The sequence below is a fragment of the Lotus japonicus genome, chromosome 3 (assembly GCF_012489685.1).
Source record: "Lotus japonicus ecotype B-129 chromosome 3, LjGifu_v1.2".
Taxonomy (NCBI): domain Eukaryota; kingdom Viridiplantae; phylum Streptophyta; class Magnoliopsida; order Fabales; family Fabaceae; genus Lotus; species Lotus japonicus.
Window position 1 is genome coordinate 14,484,534 of NC_080043.1, and position 17,485 is coordinate 14,502,018.

The window sequence follows — 17,485 nt, forward strand, 5'->3', positions numbered from 1 at the left end:
ATTCTATGTGCTGACTAGGATAATTTCACAACAATGATGGAAAGTAGATCAGATTGATGAACAAGGTCAGGTTGGGAAGCCATGAGGATGAGAACAAAAATGAAAGCAGTAATTGATAAAATTAAAAATCTTATTCAAGACAATTCGGTTAGAATTGGAAAGAAGTTAGTGGAAAACAAATAAATTGAGAGCAGCCCCATTTTGTGAAAACCATCAACCCTAAAATAGGATTATTTTGGGAAACACTAAAATTAAATAACTGAAAATAATATCTTATTAAATCAATTTTTTTTAGAGATATTAAATCAAAATTACTAGTTTTTTTTTTTACAAGAAGATGACGAATAACAAACTAAAAACCGAAACTAACTAGCAGCATCTAAGTACAAAGATGTATAAACCAACGAAGGGGGACGCCTCCAAATTTGAGTATGAGCACCTGACAAGCTAGCCTGACGGGCCAGACAATCCGCTGTATTATTCTTCTTCTCACGTTGAACATGTAAGAATTGCACCCGCAAGAACCTGGGCACCATATCCCGGATGCGTTGGAGGACATCTCTAGCCTAGAAGGTTGTGACATTAGTAGTGCTTTGGAGAGCAACAACCACATTCAAAAAATCATAAAAGCAAGCAATACTCTGATATCTCAACTCAAGAGCATGTTGCAACCCGAGTTCCACAGCCAACACTTCCGCCATGAAAGCACTGTCATTGCCCATGCTCTTGGCAGCTCATGACACCCATCCCCGTCCTTATCTCTAACCATCGCCGCACATCCCATGCTATCAAGCACGGGGTTCCTCCGCTACCACTATGTATGTCCCACCATCAACGGATACTCGTGCTTGTGTTGATCGGAAGAGGAGCGGGATGAAGTGATGGAGGTTGAAGGTATCGGTTCCAAGCTATCACATCGTGATGCACAAATCGAAGCACATAATTCAACTGCTAGACACTCTCTCCAAAATGATTGCCCCACCGCCAAGCCCACCACAATACAGCAACGACGAGGATGCAATGTCTAAGCTAGATATAATGAGTCAATCGTTTAGGTTTATTGGGCCAGTGTTTAAGCTCGAACTCGTCATTCGACCCAATAAACCTAAATTACTAGATATTTAAATTAGCTAATTATAATATCTAAATTTAATAGATATAATGTGTCAATTGTTTACGTTTATTGGGTCAATTTTTAAGTCGAACCCGTCATTGGACTCAAAGAAATCCAATGAGGTGCGAGTATAACATAGACAAGGTCTCGAAAAGAACGTGTATGTATTAACATGAAAGACAAATTGAATGTCAATTTCAAGGAATGAACTAAGATCAGTTGATGTTTGTGGGATGAGTTAAGATGAGTTGAATTTTACTTTATCTGATTCTAAATATTGATCCAATCCAATTTTTAAACCAAACCTGAAAAAATTCTATGAGATGAGGTTTTAAAGTACATAGACCGGTACCGCGGTACGGTCAATACAGTCTCGGGGTGCTCTAAAGAAAGCTAGCTATAGCTGGCACACGGTGTCCCGGGACTGTGAACAATGAGCAAACGTTTCACGTCCGCGGCGGAGAAGACAGCTCCTCAACCGTCCACCGCCGCCGTCCAAAGAAACAAACGCCATGGAACTCCAACCACTATTCTCTCCCTGGACCTCGACATCCTCTGCACGATCTTCTCCTTCCTAGACATGTTCGACACCGTTCGCTGCTCTCTCGTTTGCAAATTCTGGAATGGAATCGTTTGGTCTCGGACGCTGCGAGAGTTTTATGAGAGGAAGGTGAATGACTCTTCTTCTTCTTCTTCTTCTTTTCCGAGTTCATCTGAATTGAATGAAAGGACCTTGGGTAGGGTTCTGAGGAATGTTGCTATGAATCAGCATCGATTGGCGCTTCAAAAGGGTGTCTTTCATGTTGATCTGTGGAGAGGGCATTCAACTAGGTAACTAGCTCTTTCATTTTAGCATTGTTTTGAATCATTTGCTTCACTTTGTTGCAATTACTAATGAACTGGACACAGTAAACTGGAATAATGCATTGTATTAGGTATAAGCTAGGAAGTAGTATCCAATAGCCTCCGGCAAGCTGGTCTAAGAAGCGATGAAATGGTCAAATAGCGAACACTCTAGTGGTTTCGTGAAGAAATCTGCTTGCTGGTTTGAAGAGGACACTGGCAGTAGATGAAACAATCTAGACCTTGGAAGTTTCTCCTGCACAGCATGACAATCAATGTCAATGTGCTTAGTTCATTCGTGAAAGCTAGTGTGTGCGGCAATGTGTCTTGCTGACTGGCTATCACAATAGAGCGGAGATGGAGTGATGAAAGGTAACTGGAGATCGATCCCGGAACAAGTATGTAAGCCATTGGATCTCACAGATGGTGGTTGCTAGTGCTCTATATTCTGCTTCTGTAGAAGAGCGTGAAATAGTGGATTGTTTCTTGGATCTCCTTGAAATGAGCTTCCAAGAAAAACACAGTAATAACCCGTGATTGATCTGTCGGGCAGGTTGCCCAATCTGAATCACTAAACCCCTTGAGTTGGAGTTGTGAACTTGCAGAGAAAAAGAGGCCTTGACCTGGAGATTTCTTAATGTATTTTAGAACTCTTTCTGCCTGTTGATGAAGCAGGGTTGGTGCTGATATATATTGACTAAGTTGTTGACTAACAAAACTTATGTCAGGACGAGTTGTTGTGAGATACAAGAGTCTGCCAATTGACCGTCATTACTCATTAGAGATGTGGGTTATTTCACAAAATGGTACGTTTTGGCTGAGAGGACTGCTGGGGGTCTTATTTGAATCCTGGTGGTGGGTTAATGATTCTTTATACATATATTTTTCTGGAAACTATTCGTTTATTAGTGAAGAGGAGGCTCTAATTCATAGCCAAATGTGCTTATCTTTTATTTAGTTATCTATAAGTATAACTTTGAAGCTCTACTGACTGCTCTTCCATGTTTACTATAATGTTAAACTCAGAGCATGTTTGAAATTTTATTAAAGTGAATGTTAATGCTGGGGATATTTGGCATAATTGTTCTATGTTCTGATTCAGGGTTGCTCAGTGCCGAATGAAAAAGGGCATGGTTGGGACTGGAGTGGGTGATAAGGTATGTACAATATCCTGATATCCCTATATTTCCAACCCAATTTCCCATCCTTCAAACTTCCTTCCTGATCAGCTGGGATAAACAAGCTTAGTTTTGTTGTCTATGAATTCTACAGGGGAACTGCTTTTTTCTACTTCAATAACTTTACATGATCTATTCTAAAGATGATCAACTTCTCTGGCTTTCTCTCCATTTGATCTCTCTCTCTCTCTCTCTCTCTCTCTCTCTCTCTCTCTTAATTAGGGCATGCATATCATGTACCAATTACAATTAATAATTTTATCACTGGGTAGTTGAATCATGAACAGTGTTACAACAATATACCTCTTCACTCTTCACAAAATAACATCTGAAGATCTTGCAGTGGAACCTGGATTCTGTAGGCAGAAATGAATTGACAACGGTATTAAAAAGTCACATCATGATAACAAATACTCCATTTCAATGTTATGCATATTATAAATGTTGAAGTATCAATTTAAATTTTTGTTAAATATTGCAAAAAGGAAGATATGATCGGATTTCAAATTCACATGGACTATTAGGATTGTTTCTTCATGCTGCATTTGAGTGGTATCATTCTTCATAATTAAAATGATGAAAATACATTGTAGTACACGAGTAAAGAATTTGACAACTTACACTTTGAGTCTTCATTGAACGGGATTTGGAACTTGTGTATTGCTTCTTGGGCCCAAATTTTTTTGAATATGATGGACAGTTGGATAGCTGGAAGTAAGCTTCTCATTTAGAGATGGTGTCCCACTGGTTTGTCAAATTGAAAGATCACCTGGGATTTCTTGTGGTTGGGGATTGGAGCAGCTAGGCCTAGGACAGATCCCTTGGTTACATAGCTTAACTTGAAGCTTTGAAAGGAGGGAGGACTGACCTGGGACTTCGGGGAAAACGTTTCTTTAGTTTCTATGACATATATCATTTTAAGCGACACTCAGGACAGTGTTTCTTGATCAATAGTAAGTGATCAATGTGTAGAGGTTTCTAACTGGGACGTGTTCTTATTTCTTAGTACTTTTTTATGGCTTGGAGGTTGAATTGTTTTAGGATATTTATAGCTCTATTTATGGTTAACATAGGAAGTGGGATCAATCTGATATTGATTTGGGAGCTGGATAAAAGATGGCCTTTTGAAAATGAAGGTTTTTTTATCATTTTTCATAAATATAGCTTTACCGTCAAATGCCATTTTGAAGAAATATTACACTTCATCCTTGATCTGTACTCTGGGTTTTGCTCATGGATGTTGGATGATGAAACTGAAGCCTTGTTGTCTCTCTCTCTCTGTCTCTCTGTCTCTCTCTCTGTTTTATTTGTTATTTTTCGTTCATGGGATGGGATGAGTGGTTTTGAGAATTTGAATGCTAAAACTTGAAGAGATTTTGTAAGGATCTTTCAGTAATTTATTTTGGTTGGACATAAAAAAGACAAATGTATCACAGGGTTAAAAACTCTTCGCTAAGGATTTATAGAACTTTCATGAAGTTCTTGTGTCTATTACCTATTCTTTGTTGGCTAGAGAAAACTTCTTCAAACGAATTTTTAAATAACTAATGTGGTTTTTTCATTCTGTTTCTGGCCGTGTGTTTCCCTCTATACTTGACTAGGTTTATCTTTCTAAATAGAGAAAGTTTGTCATTATAAATAGTATAAATTCATACTATTTTATCTACGTTATATTGATTTTTTAGCCCTTGTTATACTAACTACTTTGATGGTATTATGATAGGTTATTCGTCTCTGGTCACTAGACAGTTACAAATGCATAGAAGAATACTCGACACCAGAAACGTTCCCTCTAGTTGACTTTGATTTTGATGAGAGCAAGGTGAAATGATTGAATAAATGCTTTGTGAATTTAATTTTTCCTAGTGAAAGGATTTAATTTTGCCATGTAAACTGAATGATGCCATGCCACCTGTTTAAAATATAGATAAAAGCTCTTATTGGGAGTGAAAAACCTTCATTACTATTAAGCTTAAATTCATATTGTAAGTTATTTCTCATGTAAGACTTAAATGATTGCTATTATTATATTTATAATCTTGCATTAAAATGCAGATTGGACATCAACATAATCATGGTACTAGGTCACTGGTTCAACTTCATTTTTATAAATAAATATGTTATAAATAATTTACAAAGTATATGTATAAGTAGAATATATACATTGTAAAAGCACCCGCAAGGAATTTCATATTTAGACATAAATAAGGAAACTGGAAAATGAACATGTATCACAAAAGTTGCATACTGTGGCTAAAAATACTTAAAATTTATTCATTTGATTTTGAGTTCTTCCATGTATTTATCAGAAATGAATCCCCGACTTAAAATTTTGCTAATCTTGTTGGATTTCAGCTATATTCAAAACTCCACTTCATCAAAGTGACTTCATTTATGTTAGAATTAGGCACATGTGAAATGCCTAGTAGTAGCTGACTAGCTGTTTCTTACTCATAGATGATTAGTTCTTATTAGCTCTAAGTTAGAAGCTCATTCCTCATGTAATTAATGTTGCACAGATTACATAATATAAATATATGCATTTGCAGACTGCTCACATACTTTCCTTCTAATTCTGTAACTTCATTTCTAGGGAGGTCCGATATTCTGTTAGGATTAATTATATTAGGATTTAATTTAGGAATCTATCTTTGTAGTATCTTTTATATTAGGATATTATCTCTTATTCTAGTAGTATATCTTCTGTATTTCTTAGGGATTAAGTTATTGATATTAGGATTAGTTATTATAAATAGGAGTGCCCTCCTTAGGTTAGAATCATGGATTAGATTATTGAGTTTGTAAAGGGAACCAACCCTATTGTAGAGGAACCAGACTCTTGGTTCTAAGAGGAACCAGCCTCTTAGTTCTTATCTATCTTTATTTTCCAGTCTTTTATAATAAAATACCAAAAATATTTCTTTTTGTCCTCTTTTCTCTACTGATTTCCCTGTTAGGATTTTTGGGTCCTAACATATTCCAAATATTAAAATCATTGGAATTTGTTTGAAGTGAATACTCTAGTTCCCACATCCCCCAAACAGCATTGGATACACACAGTAATTATGATTCACTAGAGTCTTGACTACCCATTTTGGCATACATACATACATCTTTCTTTCCTTGTGAAGGAGGCCTAACTCAACCCAAAAGCTAGCTCAAGAGTTAAGGTTTGCACAACCATATATAAGCAATTGCTTGGCCACATCTCTAGCCAATGTGGGACTCTAACACCTTGGAATTTTTTTTTGGATTTTGGAGGAATCAATTATCTATCTCATTATGTGATCTTTCAATTTTTCTTTGAAATTTAGTGGTTTTGCAAATCCTCTGTACTCCAGTGTTATTTCCTGTATCTTTTCATCTGAACTATCAATTCGCCAAACAAAATTGTTGTCAAGTTGCTAACTACGTTTTTCAAGCTTTATGGTTTCTAAAGCTCTTTAAATGTTTACCTGTAGATTGTCGGTCTAATTGGTACTCGTTTGTGCATATGGCGGCGGAATGGGAAAAGAAGCATATTTCCTTCTAATGAAGGCAAATTTGGAAAAGGTTTATGCATGCGGTAAGCAAAACAATACTCTGTTTTTCGGGTTTCTTAAAAATTCTATTTCATAAGGCAGTCAGAATCTTGTGAAATAGATGGGATGATGTAAGCTGGGATTTTATATAAATTGAGTTGCATTCCAAGCTTGTTTTAACTCATCCATCCTCACTTCAAAGTGCCCCCCTTTGAAGACTTAGGAATCATCTGTATGTTGTATACTTGAAAGGTGATACAAAATTGATTAACCCCCCTTTGAAGACTTAGGAATCATCTGTATGTTGTATACTTGAAAGGTGATACAAAATTGATTAATACTGTTTTTTAAAATTATGGTGGTGTAATAGATAAAAGATGAAGGTTAGTGAAAACCTTAAACGATGAAGCTAAGTGAGATGAAATTTCAAATTTATGCATAGCAGGGATACCCTAGCAGAGTTTGGATTTTTCTGCACTGTTGGATATTATGTGAAGAAATGATCAGGATGAATGAACACATAAGATAAGATAGGATTAGAAATGAACACGTATCTGAAATGTTTTTTTTTTCTTCTATTATTCTGTGCTTGCAGTTACATTGATCATGAAGCCGTGGTTGGATGTGATGATGGAACTGTTAGAATTTTTGATATGTACAGTAGGAGTTGCTCTCAAATAATAAGGTATCATGTTCTGTTTTTTTTCTAATTTTGTTGTTTCTCCTAAAATGGTCAGCTGTAGCTATGCGTGATTAAGTTTATGGTGAAAAGAACATGAACTACATATTGCTCAAAAAAGGAGTGGGGGGAGGTGGATAGTGTGTTTTGTAGTGGCTTAAAGTTAATAACCTCATTGATCATTTACTGGTCGATTCATCTGTTTTTTCTTGAGGAATCATTTCAAGATGTCATCTAATGTTCATCATGTGTCCATCTTACTATCTGCAGAATGCATGGTGCACCTATAACGTGTTTATTTTTCGGTGAAGATCAATTGATACTGAGTGGCTCCATTTCAGGGAGTATTACAATATCAGATCCTTCCTCTGTTAAGCAAGTAACAACACTCAGATCAAACGACATTAGAGGTAACAGTATATCCCTTTTAATTAACATTGTGGCTAGCATGATTGCATTCAGGATAGTCAATTGAACAATAAAGAATGGAATTTGTGTGTCCCCATTTTTTCTATTTGACTATTATCTTCCATCCAAAATGCATGATCCTTGTCTTGTTTTCATTTTCGTGACTTTATTACTCTCTCCCCTTATTATGAGGTCACATGTTCCATTCATGAAGTCAGCCCATAAAGAGTCCCAGACCCTGTCATGGCGAGTGTTTTGTTGCACAATGTTGCCTTTGTCAGGAGTAAATAGTCAAATTGGTGCCTGAAACATAGAGGGGTGGTCATATTGGTCCTTGAAGGATAGAAATCGCTCCTGAGATACCTTAAATTTTACGCCATTTGTCAAATTAGTCTTTACATCAAAAAGCATCAGTTTACAGATATATACATATGGTATGATGCACATGTGGCAAGATATTCCTTTCACCCTTTAAGCAAATATCATTTCAATGCACCTTTTACACAATGTCATTTCACTATGACAAATGAAAAATAAGTTATATGATCATAGACATGAAAAACCTGCCGTATTCTTTGACAGAAGAAAAAATGTCTGTGTAGTCAAACCCGGGCTGTTATTGGAGGCATATCAATATATTGGCACAACCTTTTGATGTACATTAATTTTGCATGATGTGCAGTGCTATATTCAGTTTTAACCAATTTGTTGAAAGAACTATACTCTCTGATGTAACAAATGAATTTTATTAATTGTCTTTCTCACAGGCATAAGGACCTTGTGTTTCAATCCCTCTTCTCAGCTACTATTTGCTGGATCATCTTTTGGATATGCATATTGTTGGGACCTTAGGTATGCTACAAATATTGTAATAAAGGTTATTGCTGCGATGCATCAATGCAATTGTCCCATGCTGCTAGCCTGCTACATCTACAATCGCTTAATACTACGAATATATAGTCATTTCCATGAATAAATTTGCTTTAGAGTAGCTCTAATCTTCTTTCGCGTGATAAGAATTAGAGAATCAAGTGATGAATTAGTGCAAGAAAATCATCACAAGCTGATATAATGTTCATGTGCTTCCTAAAAAAGTTAGAAATTAGATAAACAGACTCAGAATTCTGTAACAATTAATAAAAGCATGTTATATCATTCCCAGAAATTTAAGACTTCGCCATACATAAGGTAGTCCTCACTTCACTGATCAGATCAAGATTCTCTCATGTAGAAACTTCACAGGATAGTGTCATGTTGAAATTCTTTGTCTAACTCTCTTCATACCTAATAAATGGGTGAGAGTGAGACCCTCTGGATACTTATAAAGAGATAGATATAAAGTTTCACATGATACTGTCATGTGACATGAGAGGATCCTAATTCCCGCTGATCATTTTTTTTATTTAATCTCTTTAAATTCAAACTATGGTCTACGTCATTGATCATGCGAGCAATCTTGTTTGTTACATGATGCAGGACAAGGAGACAATTGTGGGACAAACGAGTGAGTCCTAGTGTAGTATATTCTCTACATCACTTGCAGAATGACACATCAACACTAGCTGTTGGTGGAATAGATGGTATCTTAAGGTTTCTAAATCAGGATGATGGCAAGATTGTTTCATGCTGTATTATGGAGAATAAATTTCAGAGTTCTTCAGGTTCCATTCAAAGAAGGAAAGGGAGGAGGTTGCCTGATGACACCTTCGAAAATATTCAGACCATTCCTACGACTGCTCGACCTTCTATTACATGCCTAGCCGTTGGAATGAAGAAGATTGTTACCACACACAATACCAATGACATTAGATTATGGAAATTCAAAGATAATACTTTTAGGCTTTAAAATTATGAGTTTAGGATCTGATTACTCTCTCTTTGGGTTACTTATCTTGTAAAAAATGGAACATGAAGCTCACGAAGTAAGGATTGAATCCAAAGCAATTCTGCAGATGTATTGGCCAGACTTCTGTACTCTGCCTCAGTGCTAGAACGAGCTACTAGAGTTTGTTTCTTGGAAGCCCATGAAACCAAGTTAGGACCAAAGAAAATACAAGATCCGGAAGTGGACCTCCTATCATCAGGATCTGAGCCCCAATCAGCATCACAAAAAGCCTCCAAAGACACTAGTGAAGATAGAGAACAGGGCCTAATGTGTAAACCATGATGAATAGTCCCTTTGAGATACCTAAGAATCCTTTTTACTGCCTTCCAATGTTCTTCCAGAGGTTGACTAAGAAACTGGCAGACTTTATTAACTGAGTAGCTAATTTCTGGCCTAGTCAAGGTAGCATACTGCAATGCCCCAACTATAGATCTGTAAAGAGTTGGATTTTCAAAATAATCTGCACCAAATTTACTTAGTTTTGCACCACTAACCATTGGTGTTGAGATCCCCTTAGCATCAGCCATATCTGCCCTTTCCAGCAAATCACCAATATACTTGGACTGAGTTAAAAGAAGAGATCTATCCTGAAGATGTTGGACTTGTACACCAAGAAAATAATCCAACTTGCCCAATTGCTTTAAAGCAAATTCTGAATCAAGTTTAGTAACAATTTGTTGAACCAGTGAAAGAGAATTCCCAGTGATGATTATATCATCAACATAGACTAGGACATAAACACAATCTGTTGCTGTGTGGAGAGTGAAGAGAGAGGGATCACAACAGCTAGGTTTGAAACCATTTCTGACCAAAGCAGCCCTCAATTTCTCAAACCAAGCCCTTGGAGCTTGTTTGAGACCATACAAAGCTTTATTAAGCTTGCAAACCAGCTGCTTATCTTCTTGCTGAAAACCTGGTGGTTGTACCATATAAACTTCTTCTTGAAGGGCACCATGAAGGAAGGCATTATTCACATCAAGTTGGTGAATATGCCAATGTTTAGTAACAGCCAAGGAAAGAATAAGCCTGATTGTGACTGGCTTTACAACTGGTGAGAAGGTTTCAGCATAATCAAAACCATGCACTTGATCAAACCCCTTAGCCACTAGCCTAGCTTTATACCTATTGACAGAACCATCTGGATTTTCTTTCACCCTAAACACCCATTTGCAACCAATTGCCCTTCTATTGGAAGGAAGAGGAACAAGGGTCCATGTGTTGTTAGCAAGGAGAGCATCATACTCAGCTTGCATAGCCTGAAGCCATTTAGGATCCTTCAAAGCCTGCTTAGTTGTTGTAGGTTCAGCTTGTGTAAGAAGCAATGTAGGGTGAAGCCTAGGTAACACAATCCCTGACTTAGCTCTAGTCTGCATGGGATGAACATTTCCCTGAGAAATAACAGCTGCTGGTTGCTGAAATATGGACCCTGAGGAAGTAGGAGTGCCTTGAACAGCTGGAGAAGCACCTGAAGTAGTCTGCAAAGAGGGCATGGTCTCAACAGACGCAGTAGACCCAACTGCAGAAACAGGTGTACCTGGCTGAGGAGAAGGAACCACTGGAGCAGAATGTTGCTGCTCTTGGAGAGGAGCCAGTGTGTGACCATGTGGGACCAGTGGTATACAAGAAGAAATTCCCAAAGAAAAAGAGTCAGATACAGAGGAAGGAAACAATGTAGTGTAAGGAAATCTGAATTCATTGAATTTTACATCTTTGGAAATATAAATCTTTCCATCACTATCTAGACATTTGTATCCTTGATGAGAAGAAGAGTAACCAAGGAACACACACTCTCTAGACCTGAGCTCTAACTTGGAAGAATTATAGGGCCTTAAGTGAGGATAGCATGCACTTCCAAACACTCTCAAGATAGAGTAATCAGCTGGAACTTTAAACAGTTTGTGATAAGGGCTGAGATTACTCAAAACTGGTGTTGGAAGCCTATTGATGAGAAAGACAGCTGTAAGGAAAGCATGATCCCAATATTGGGAAGGCATGTTAGCACAAGCTAGTAATGACAAACCAGTTTCCACTATATGACGATGTTTTCTTTCCACACTTCCATTTTGATGGTGTGTGTGAGGACATGTAATTCTATGATCTATACCTGTTTTGACAAAGTGAGGAATGAGAGGCTTAAACTCTGTACCTCCATCAGTTTGTACTGATTTCAGTTTTGTACCAAATTTTAACTCAGCCATTGCCTGGAATTGAAGAAAAACTGAGCTGGTTTCTGACTTTTTCTTAATTGGATATATCCAAGTAAACCTAGAGTAGGCATCTACACAAGTTAGAAAATAAAGGCAACCAGAAGTGCTTTCAACCGATGCAGGACCCCAAAGATCAGTAAAAATTAATTCCAAGGGTGTAGAATAACTAGTAGTAGAAGATGAGGATGGTAAACGATGAGACTTAGCAACACAACAAGAATGACAAACATGAAATTTTGATTTATTAGGAATTGGAATCTTACAAGTGGACAATGCATTGTGCAGAGCCTCATGATGAGGATGCCCTAATCTATTATGCCATAAGTCATAAGAACTTTGGCTAGGTACAATACTAAAAGCAGAGTCACTAGGACTTGATACATCATAATTATTCTTGGAAACAGCAAAAACAGAAGGAAACTGAACAGGAAGAGAATTCTTGAGAAATGTGGAAGAGTGCATGCCATCAAAGGAGTACAGGCCATCCTTGCCAAGTGAGCCACGAAGAAGAACTCTAGAAGTGTCCTGTGATTTAACAACACAATGAAAAGGGTGAAACTCAAAGAAAACTCCATTGTCCTTGGCAAATTTGCTAACACTCACAAGGTTTTTGGTTATATCAGGCACTAACAACAAGTTTTTAAGAGTAAGAGTGGTTTGTGTGTGATAAGGAGAAGGAAAAGAGGCAGAACCAACAGATTTTATAGCCAAACCTTTACCATTTCCCATCAGGATTTGATCACTACCAGCCACAGACACACTATCTGAAACTGCAGAGGCATCATGAGTGACATGATGTGTTGCGCCTGAGTCTGGAAACCAAGTGCCAAGGTTAGAAGCAGAAGATGTTGGTCCTGTGAGCAACGCCTGTGGTGCTCGAGGATGTGGAGCAGAAGCACGAGGAAACATGCCAAAGGGAAGAGAGGCAGGTGCAGTAGGATACATCATAGCACTTGAAGGATAGGTAAAACCAGCACCAAATCCTGCTCCAGTAAACGGAACTCCAAACTGTGCAGGGGAACCAAACTGAGACATGCCTCTGAAAGGAGAGTAGCCAAACTGTGGTAGCATGCCAAAATTAGGATTGAAACCAAGAAGTGAGGCTAAGGCAGCCTGTGGTAGAACACCACTGTGTGAAGGAGACGCAGAAGAAGAAGAACTACCACGATGATAACAGATGCTTGCGTCATGGCCATACTTGTGGCAGATCTGACATTGAACGGAACGATCGCCGCCACGTCCACCACGATTGGAACGACCACCACGTCCACCGTAGTTATTGTAGCCACCACGATCGCCGCCATAACCGCGTGAGTCACTGGAGCGATTGCGATCATCAGATCCTGACGAGTCAACGCTACTAGCAGCGTAGTTGACTTCTGAGTTCACCGGCGGTGGAGGCGCAACTGTCGTCGGAGGTGGTGCAATAGGTGTCGCCGGTGGTGGCGCAACCTGAGGCGACGGTGGTGGCGCAGATGCATGAGCGAGAAACGCCGCTGGAGACGAAGCTTGCATCTGACGCACACGTGTGCGTTCCAAACGCGCTTCATGCGCGATGATCATCGCTTCAACCTGCGAGATCGAGCAAGGTTGATCGCGATTGTAAACAATCGTCATCAGAGAGCTATAATCATCTGGCAAACCATCAAAGATCGCTTCCAAGTGCTCGCGATACGAGATCGGGTCGCCAATCGTGACAAGAGCGTTCACGATCGACTTGATGCGTTTGAGAAAATCAGATGAACTCTTCGATCCTTTGGTAATGGTTCGCAATTCAGATCGAAGCTGTGTTGATTGCGCAATCGTCTGAGCCTGAAAGAAATCAAGCACAGCTTGCCACACTTCCCACGACTGCTTGCAATTCACCACAGTTGGAAGCACAGAAGGCGAGAGTGAAGAGAGAAGCCACGTGAACAACGCTGAATCCTGCTGCTCCCAAACCTGATATGCAGGATTCTCGACTGCATTCTCACGATCTTGCTCACTGAGAAACCGCGGTGGAATCTCTGGATGAACAAGATAACTCTGTAACCTATGTGTACGAACAATGCCTTCAACGTGTTGCTTCCAGGAGAGAAAATTGGAGTCATCAAGCTTCAGCGTGAGCTTGTGAACCAATGTAGAAGAACTCAACTGTGATTGAGCAACAGCAACCGGAACTGGCATAGGAATTGTAGAAGCATGATCTGCATGAACTTCATCAGCCATGATGATGAAGAAGAGAAGAAAAATCAGAAAAGGATCTCAAGGATCGTAGAAGGCTCTGATACCATGTTAGAGAAACTCAGAATTGTAAAAAGTGTTTATCATTGATGATTGAAAAGCTAATGATACAAGAGACTGATTACAACTTATATAGAACTCTATAGCTTGTTCAACAAGCTTAACAAACTCAAACTCTAACTGACTAAGTTGACAGCTAAGCATCTAACTGACTCAGTTGACAGCTAAGCATAACCGCATAGCCTAACTGAATTGCCAGCTCATTATAACAACCCTAGTGCTGACTGTTAGTACAGTCAGCAACTACTAAAGTGTAACTCTGTACACATTCATACAATGTACTCTAATAAACAATAAATATTCTTATGTAATCGAGTTTCCTACTCATAAATAATATTATTGTGTTTTAGACTTTTAGTAACCATGTCTTTGTAGACTCTCACTCTTCGCTTCTAAAAACCCTTAGGACACAGAGAAAAGAGCTGTTAGAGATATAGAGTATGTTCTACACTTGCCTCTCATGAGGATCTGGTGTATTAGAAATATATAGACTAAAGATTCATTGCTCGGTCCTCTATGTGTTATCAGTATAATGATCAAATATATTTGTTATGATTTGAGAAAGTAGGCCGATGTGATGCTGAAAAGCTCATCTTGCGAACTATTCGATTATCATATTGGTAAGAAAGGGGTTTCGACCCGTGGTGACTAGCCAATAATCTTAGGCAATAATAGGCACTTAGACGGACTCAAGTATCACTAGAGATGGATTGTGATACAAAGTGACGTAGAAGAAGGGAAGTCCTTCATCCTTTTGGCACAGCTAAACATGTCATTTTTTTATGTACAGTAACTTTTCATGGTGATGGTGTATGCATGACATCTAAACCAAAAAAAGGAAACTACAAATAGCGGAGATTCTAGCATCTCAGAACTATACCTAATAAATAAAATGGTTAATGGTCAAATTAGTCTCTATCTTTGTAGCGAGTTTTGATTTTAGTCCCTTCTCGGAAAATATTAAGCGATATCTCCCTGCGTTTGCATGCATTTTGGTATTAGTCATCGCCGGAGGGCAGAGCTCCGGTGAGATTACCTAGTGGCAGATTAACGCTTATGTGGCATGCCACATGTAATTTTTAAATGAAATTTTAATTCCACATGTTACTAAACGTCTTCTAAAGCCCTAAACTTCCAAACACCTTACTAAACACTTTCTTTCTCTTACTCACACACTAGACTTCTATCATCTATTCCTCCCAAAATGTTTTCATTTATATATCTAATATTGGCTTACAAATGATTTTGTCAACATCATCTTGTATAGATTGAGAATAAGAATTACTTTAAAAAAAAAAAGAGAATATGAATTTAAAAGTAAAAAACTTTTGATGAAAAATGAAATAATTGTATTTGACGTAATAAACATATTTTGAAATTTTTATTTTGTATTAAATTAAGAATTAATATTAACAAAATAATTTTCAAATACATAATTATTATTATTTAAAAAATCATAATTAAAGGTTTATAATAATCGTATAATTTATTTTATTTATATAATGTCATCTAAATTTTAGTCACTAATTTAAGAAGTCGTCAAATCCATTCACCAGGGAGAGACACATACCCGAGAGCAAAATCGAATCCCTATCGTGCCGGAACCCTAACCGTGAAATCGAAGCAGCAGCGGCGGCGGCGACATGGTGTGCATAAGGAAAGCGACGGTGAACGACCTCCTGGCGATGCAGGCTTGCAACCTGTTCTGCCTACCGGAGAATTACCAGATGAAGTACTACCTCTATCACATCCTCTCCTGGCCTCAGCTTCTCTACGTCGCCGAGGACTACAACGGCCGCATCGTCGGTTACGTCCTCGCTAAGATGGAGGAAGAGACTAACGAGTGCCACGGCCACATCACCTCCCTCGCCGTCCTCCGTACCCACCGCAAACTCGGGCTCGCCACCAAGCTCATGACCGCCGCCCAAAACGCCATGGAACAGGTTCCCTCGCAACTTCGTTAGGACTTAAATCTAGTTAGTTAGGAGGTGCAGTTCTGTTATTAGTTAGTTATGAGTTAGTTAAATGGAAACAGATTTGTTATCTGTTAGTTAGGAGTTAGTTACATCAAAGCGGTTCAGTTTCACGGTAGCAGTTCTGTTATAAGTTCGTTATTAATTAGTTACATTGAAGTAGTTTTGTTAGTACCGACAAGGTGTAGCACAAGGGCGTGCAACTGTAGATAGTTGAGCTCATTAAACATCTAATCTAGGTTCGATCCTTTCACACATTTGTTGGGAGAGGCTACGGCCGACAGGCACGAGACTAATCCCTCCAGGCTCAAAGCTCATGCTAAGTGGGTAAGCCGATGCTTAAGGAGCTCAACTATCTACCAGTTGTGTCCTTGTGCTACACTTGTTGGTACCTAACCCAAACTACTTTAATATAACAAATTAATAACGAACTTATAACAGAATTGCTACCATGAAACTGAACAGCTTCGATGTAACTATCTTGGGAACCAAAAAAAAAAGATGTAGTTGGGTTAGGAGTTAGTTCGTTTGGTGTTGTTGTATAGATACTGAGTTTGTTTGATGGTGTATTAGAAGTGTGTGCCTTGTTTGTGTGTGTGATGCAGGTGTTTGGTGCTGAGTATGTCTCGCTGCATGTTAGGAAGAGCAACCGTGCGGCGTTTAACTTGTACACGGAGACATTGGGGTACAAGATTCATGATGTGGAGGCTAAGTATTATGCGGATGGGGAGGATGCTTACGACATGAGGAAGCAGCTTAAGGGGAAGCAGTTGCATCAGCATCAACATCCACATCCTCATCACCATCATCATCACCACCATCATCACGAGCATGGCGGTGGCTGTTGTTCCGGGGATGCAAAGGCAGAGACTAAGGCGAATTCAAAGGCTGCCTGATTGTGATAGTAATTTTCCCCTACTTTTTGATTTCTTGAATGTTTTTTGTTGTGGGAAAGTTGGGACTTCAGTGGCTAGTTTGTTTGAAATCGATGAAATAGTAAGGTGTGGTTCAAGTTAAATTGTATTTTGCCCACTTGGAGGTTTATGTTGACTATTTTGTCTCTTAAAATATGAATTTTTACTATTTTGGTGAATAAACATTCTCATTGTGGTTGTTGATGATTTCTGTATGCTTAATGATTTAACCATGGGGAATTATTTGCACGTGCTATGTGGATCGTGTTGAAGTTTTTTGTCTTGCTTTCTACATTGAGGTACATTTGATGTGCTTATCGTGTAAATAATTGGGTTACTGAGTGAGTGGGGACTGGGGACTGAGGGTGCTGATAGGATATTAGTTAATTTTTCCACTTTGTGGCACTATAGTGCTGATGCCTTGTGGAGTGGCCTCCTGCTGCTACAGGAGCACTATTGCTGAGTGATTATGTCAAGCCG

At 38.6% G+C, this 17,485-nt stretch overlaps 2 protein-coding genes across 4 annotated transcripts; both read left to right on the plus strand.

The window, feature by feature from the left end:
* Nucleotides 1-1,417: 1,417 nt before the first annotated feature.
* Nucleotides 1,418-9,694, plus strand: LOC130749155 (F-box/WD-40 repeat-containing protein At3g52030). Of its 3 annotated transcripts, none has more exons than XM_057602451.1 (9): nucleotides 1,418-1,784; nucleotides 1,884-1,945; nucleotides 3,060-3,114; nucleotides 4,859-4,957; nucleotides 6,597-6,700; nucleotides 7,252-7,341; nucleotides 7,606-7,745; nucleotides 8,511-8,595; nucleotides 9,220-9,694. In XM_057602451.1, the coding sequence occupies exons 1-9, from the start codon at nucleotides 1,548-1,550 to the stop codon at nucleotides 9,587-9,589; spliced, it is 1,242 nt and encodes a 413-aa protein (XP_057458434.1). In that variant the 5' UTR covers nucleotides 1,418-1,547; the 3' UTR covers nucleotides 9,590-9,694. The 3 variants fall into 3 exon arrangements, with proteins under 3 accessions (XP_057458434.1, XP_057458433.1, XP_057458436.1); XM_057602453.1 differs by having other exon boundaries at nucleotides 1,463-1,784; nucleotides 1,856-1,945; XM_057602450.1 differs by having other exon boundaries at nucleotides 1,419-1,945.
* Nucleotides 9,695-15,641: 5,947 nt separating this feature from the next.
* Nucleotides 15,642-17,212, plus strand: LOC130748962 (N-terminal acetyltransferase A complex catalytic subunit NAA10). The gene is made up of 2 exons (XM_057602217.1): nucleotides 15,642-16,061; nucleotides 16,697-17,212. The coding sequence occupies exons 1-2, from the start codon at nucleotides 15,762-15,764 to the stop codon at nucleotides 16,985-16,987; spliced, it is 591 nt and encodes a 196-aa protein (XP_057458200.1). The 5' UTR covers nucleotides 15,642-15,761; the 3' UTR covers nucleotides 16,988-17,212.
* Nucleotides 17,213-17,485: the final 273 nt, after the last annotated feature.

Excerpts from the sequence above, each read along its gene's own strand:
- LOC130749155 (XM_057602450.1), top strand. The coding sequence starts at position 1,548 with ATGAGCAAACGTTTCACGTCCGCGGCGGAGAAGACAGCTCCTCAACCG. Across the intron at positions 4,958-6,596 it reads TTGATTTTGATGAGAGCAAG|ATTGTCGGTCTAATTGGTAC; the intron begins GTGAAATGATTG and ends GTTTACCTGTAG. Across the intron at positions 6,701-7,251 it reads GGAAAAGGTTTATGCATGCG|TTACATTGATCATGAAGCCG; the intron begins GTAAGCAAAACA and ends CTGTGCTTGCAG.
- LOC130748962 (XM_057602217.1), top strand. The coding sequence starts at position 15,762 with ATGGTGTGCATAAGGAAAGCGACGGTGAACGACCTCCTGGCGATGCAG. Across the intron at positions 16,062-16,696 it reads CCCAAAACGCCATGGAACAG|GTGTTTGGTGCTGAGTATGT; the intron begins GTTCCCTCGCAA and ends TGTGTGATGCAG.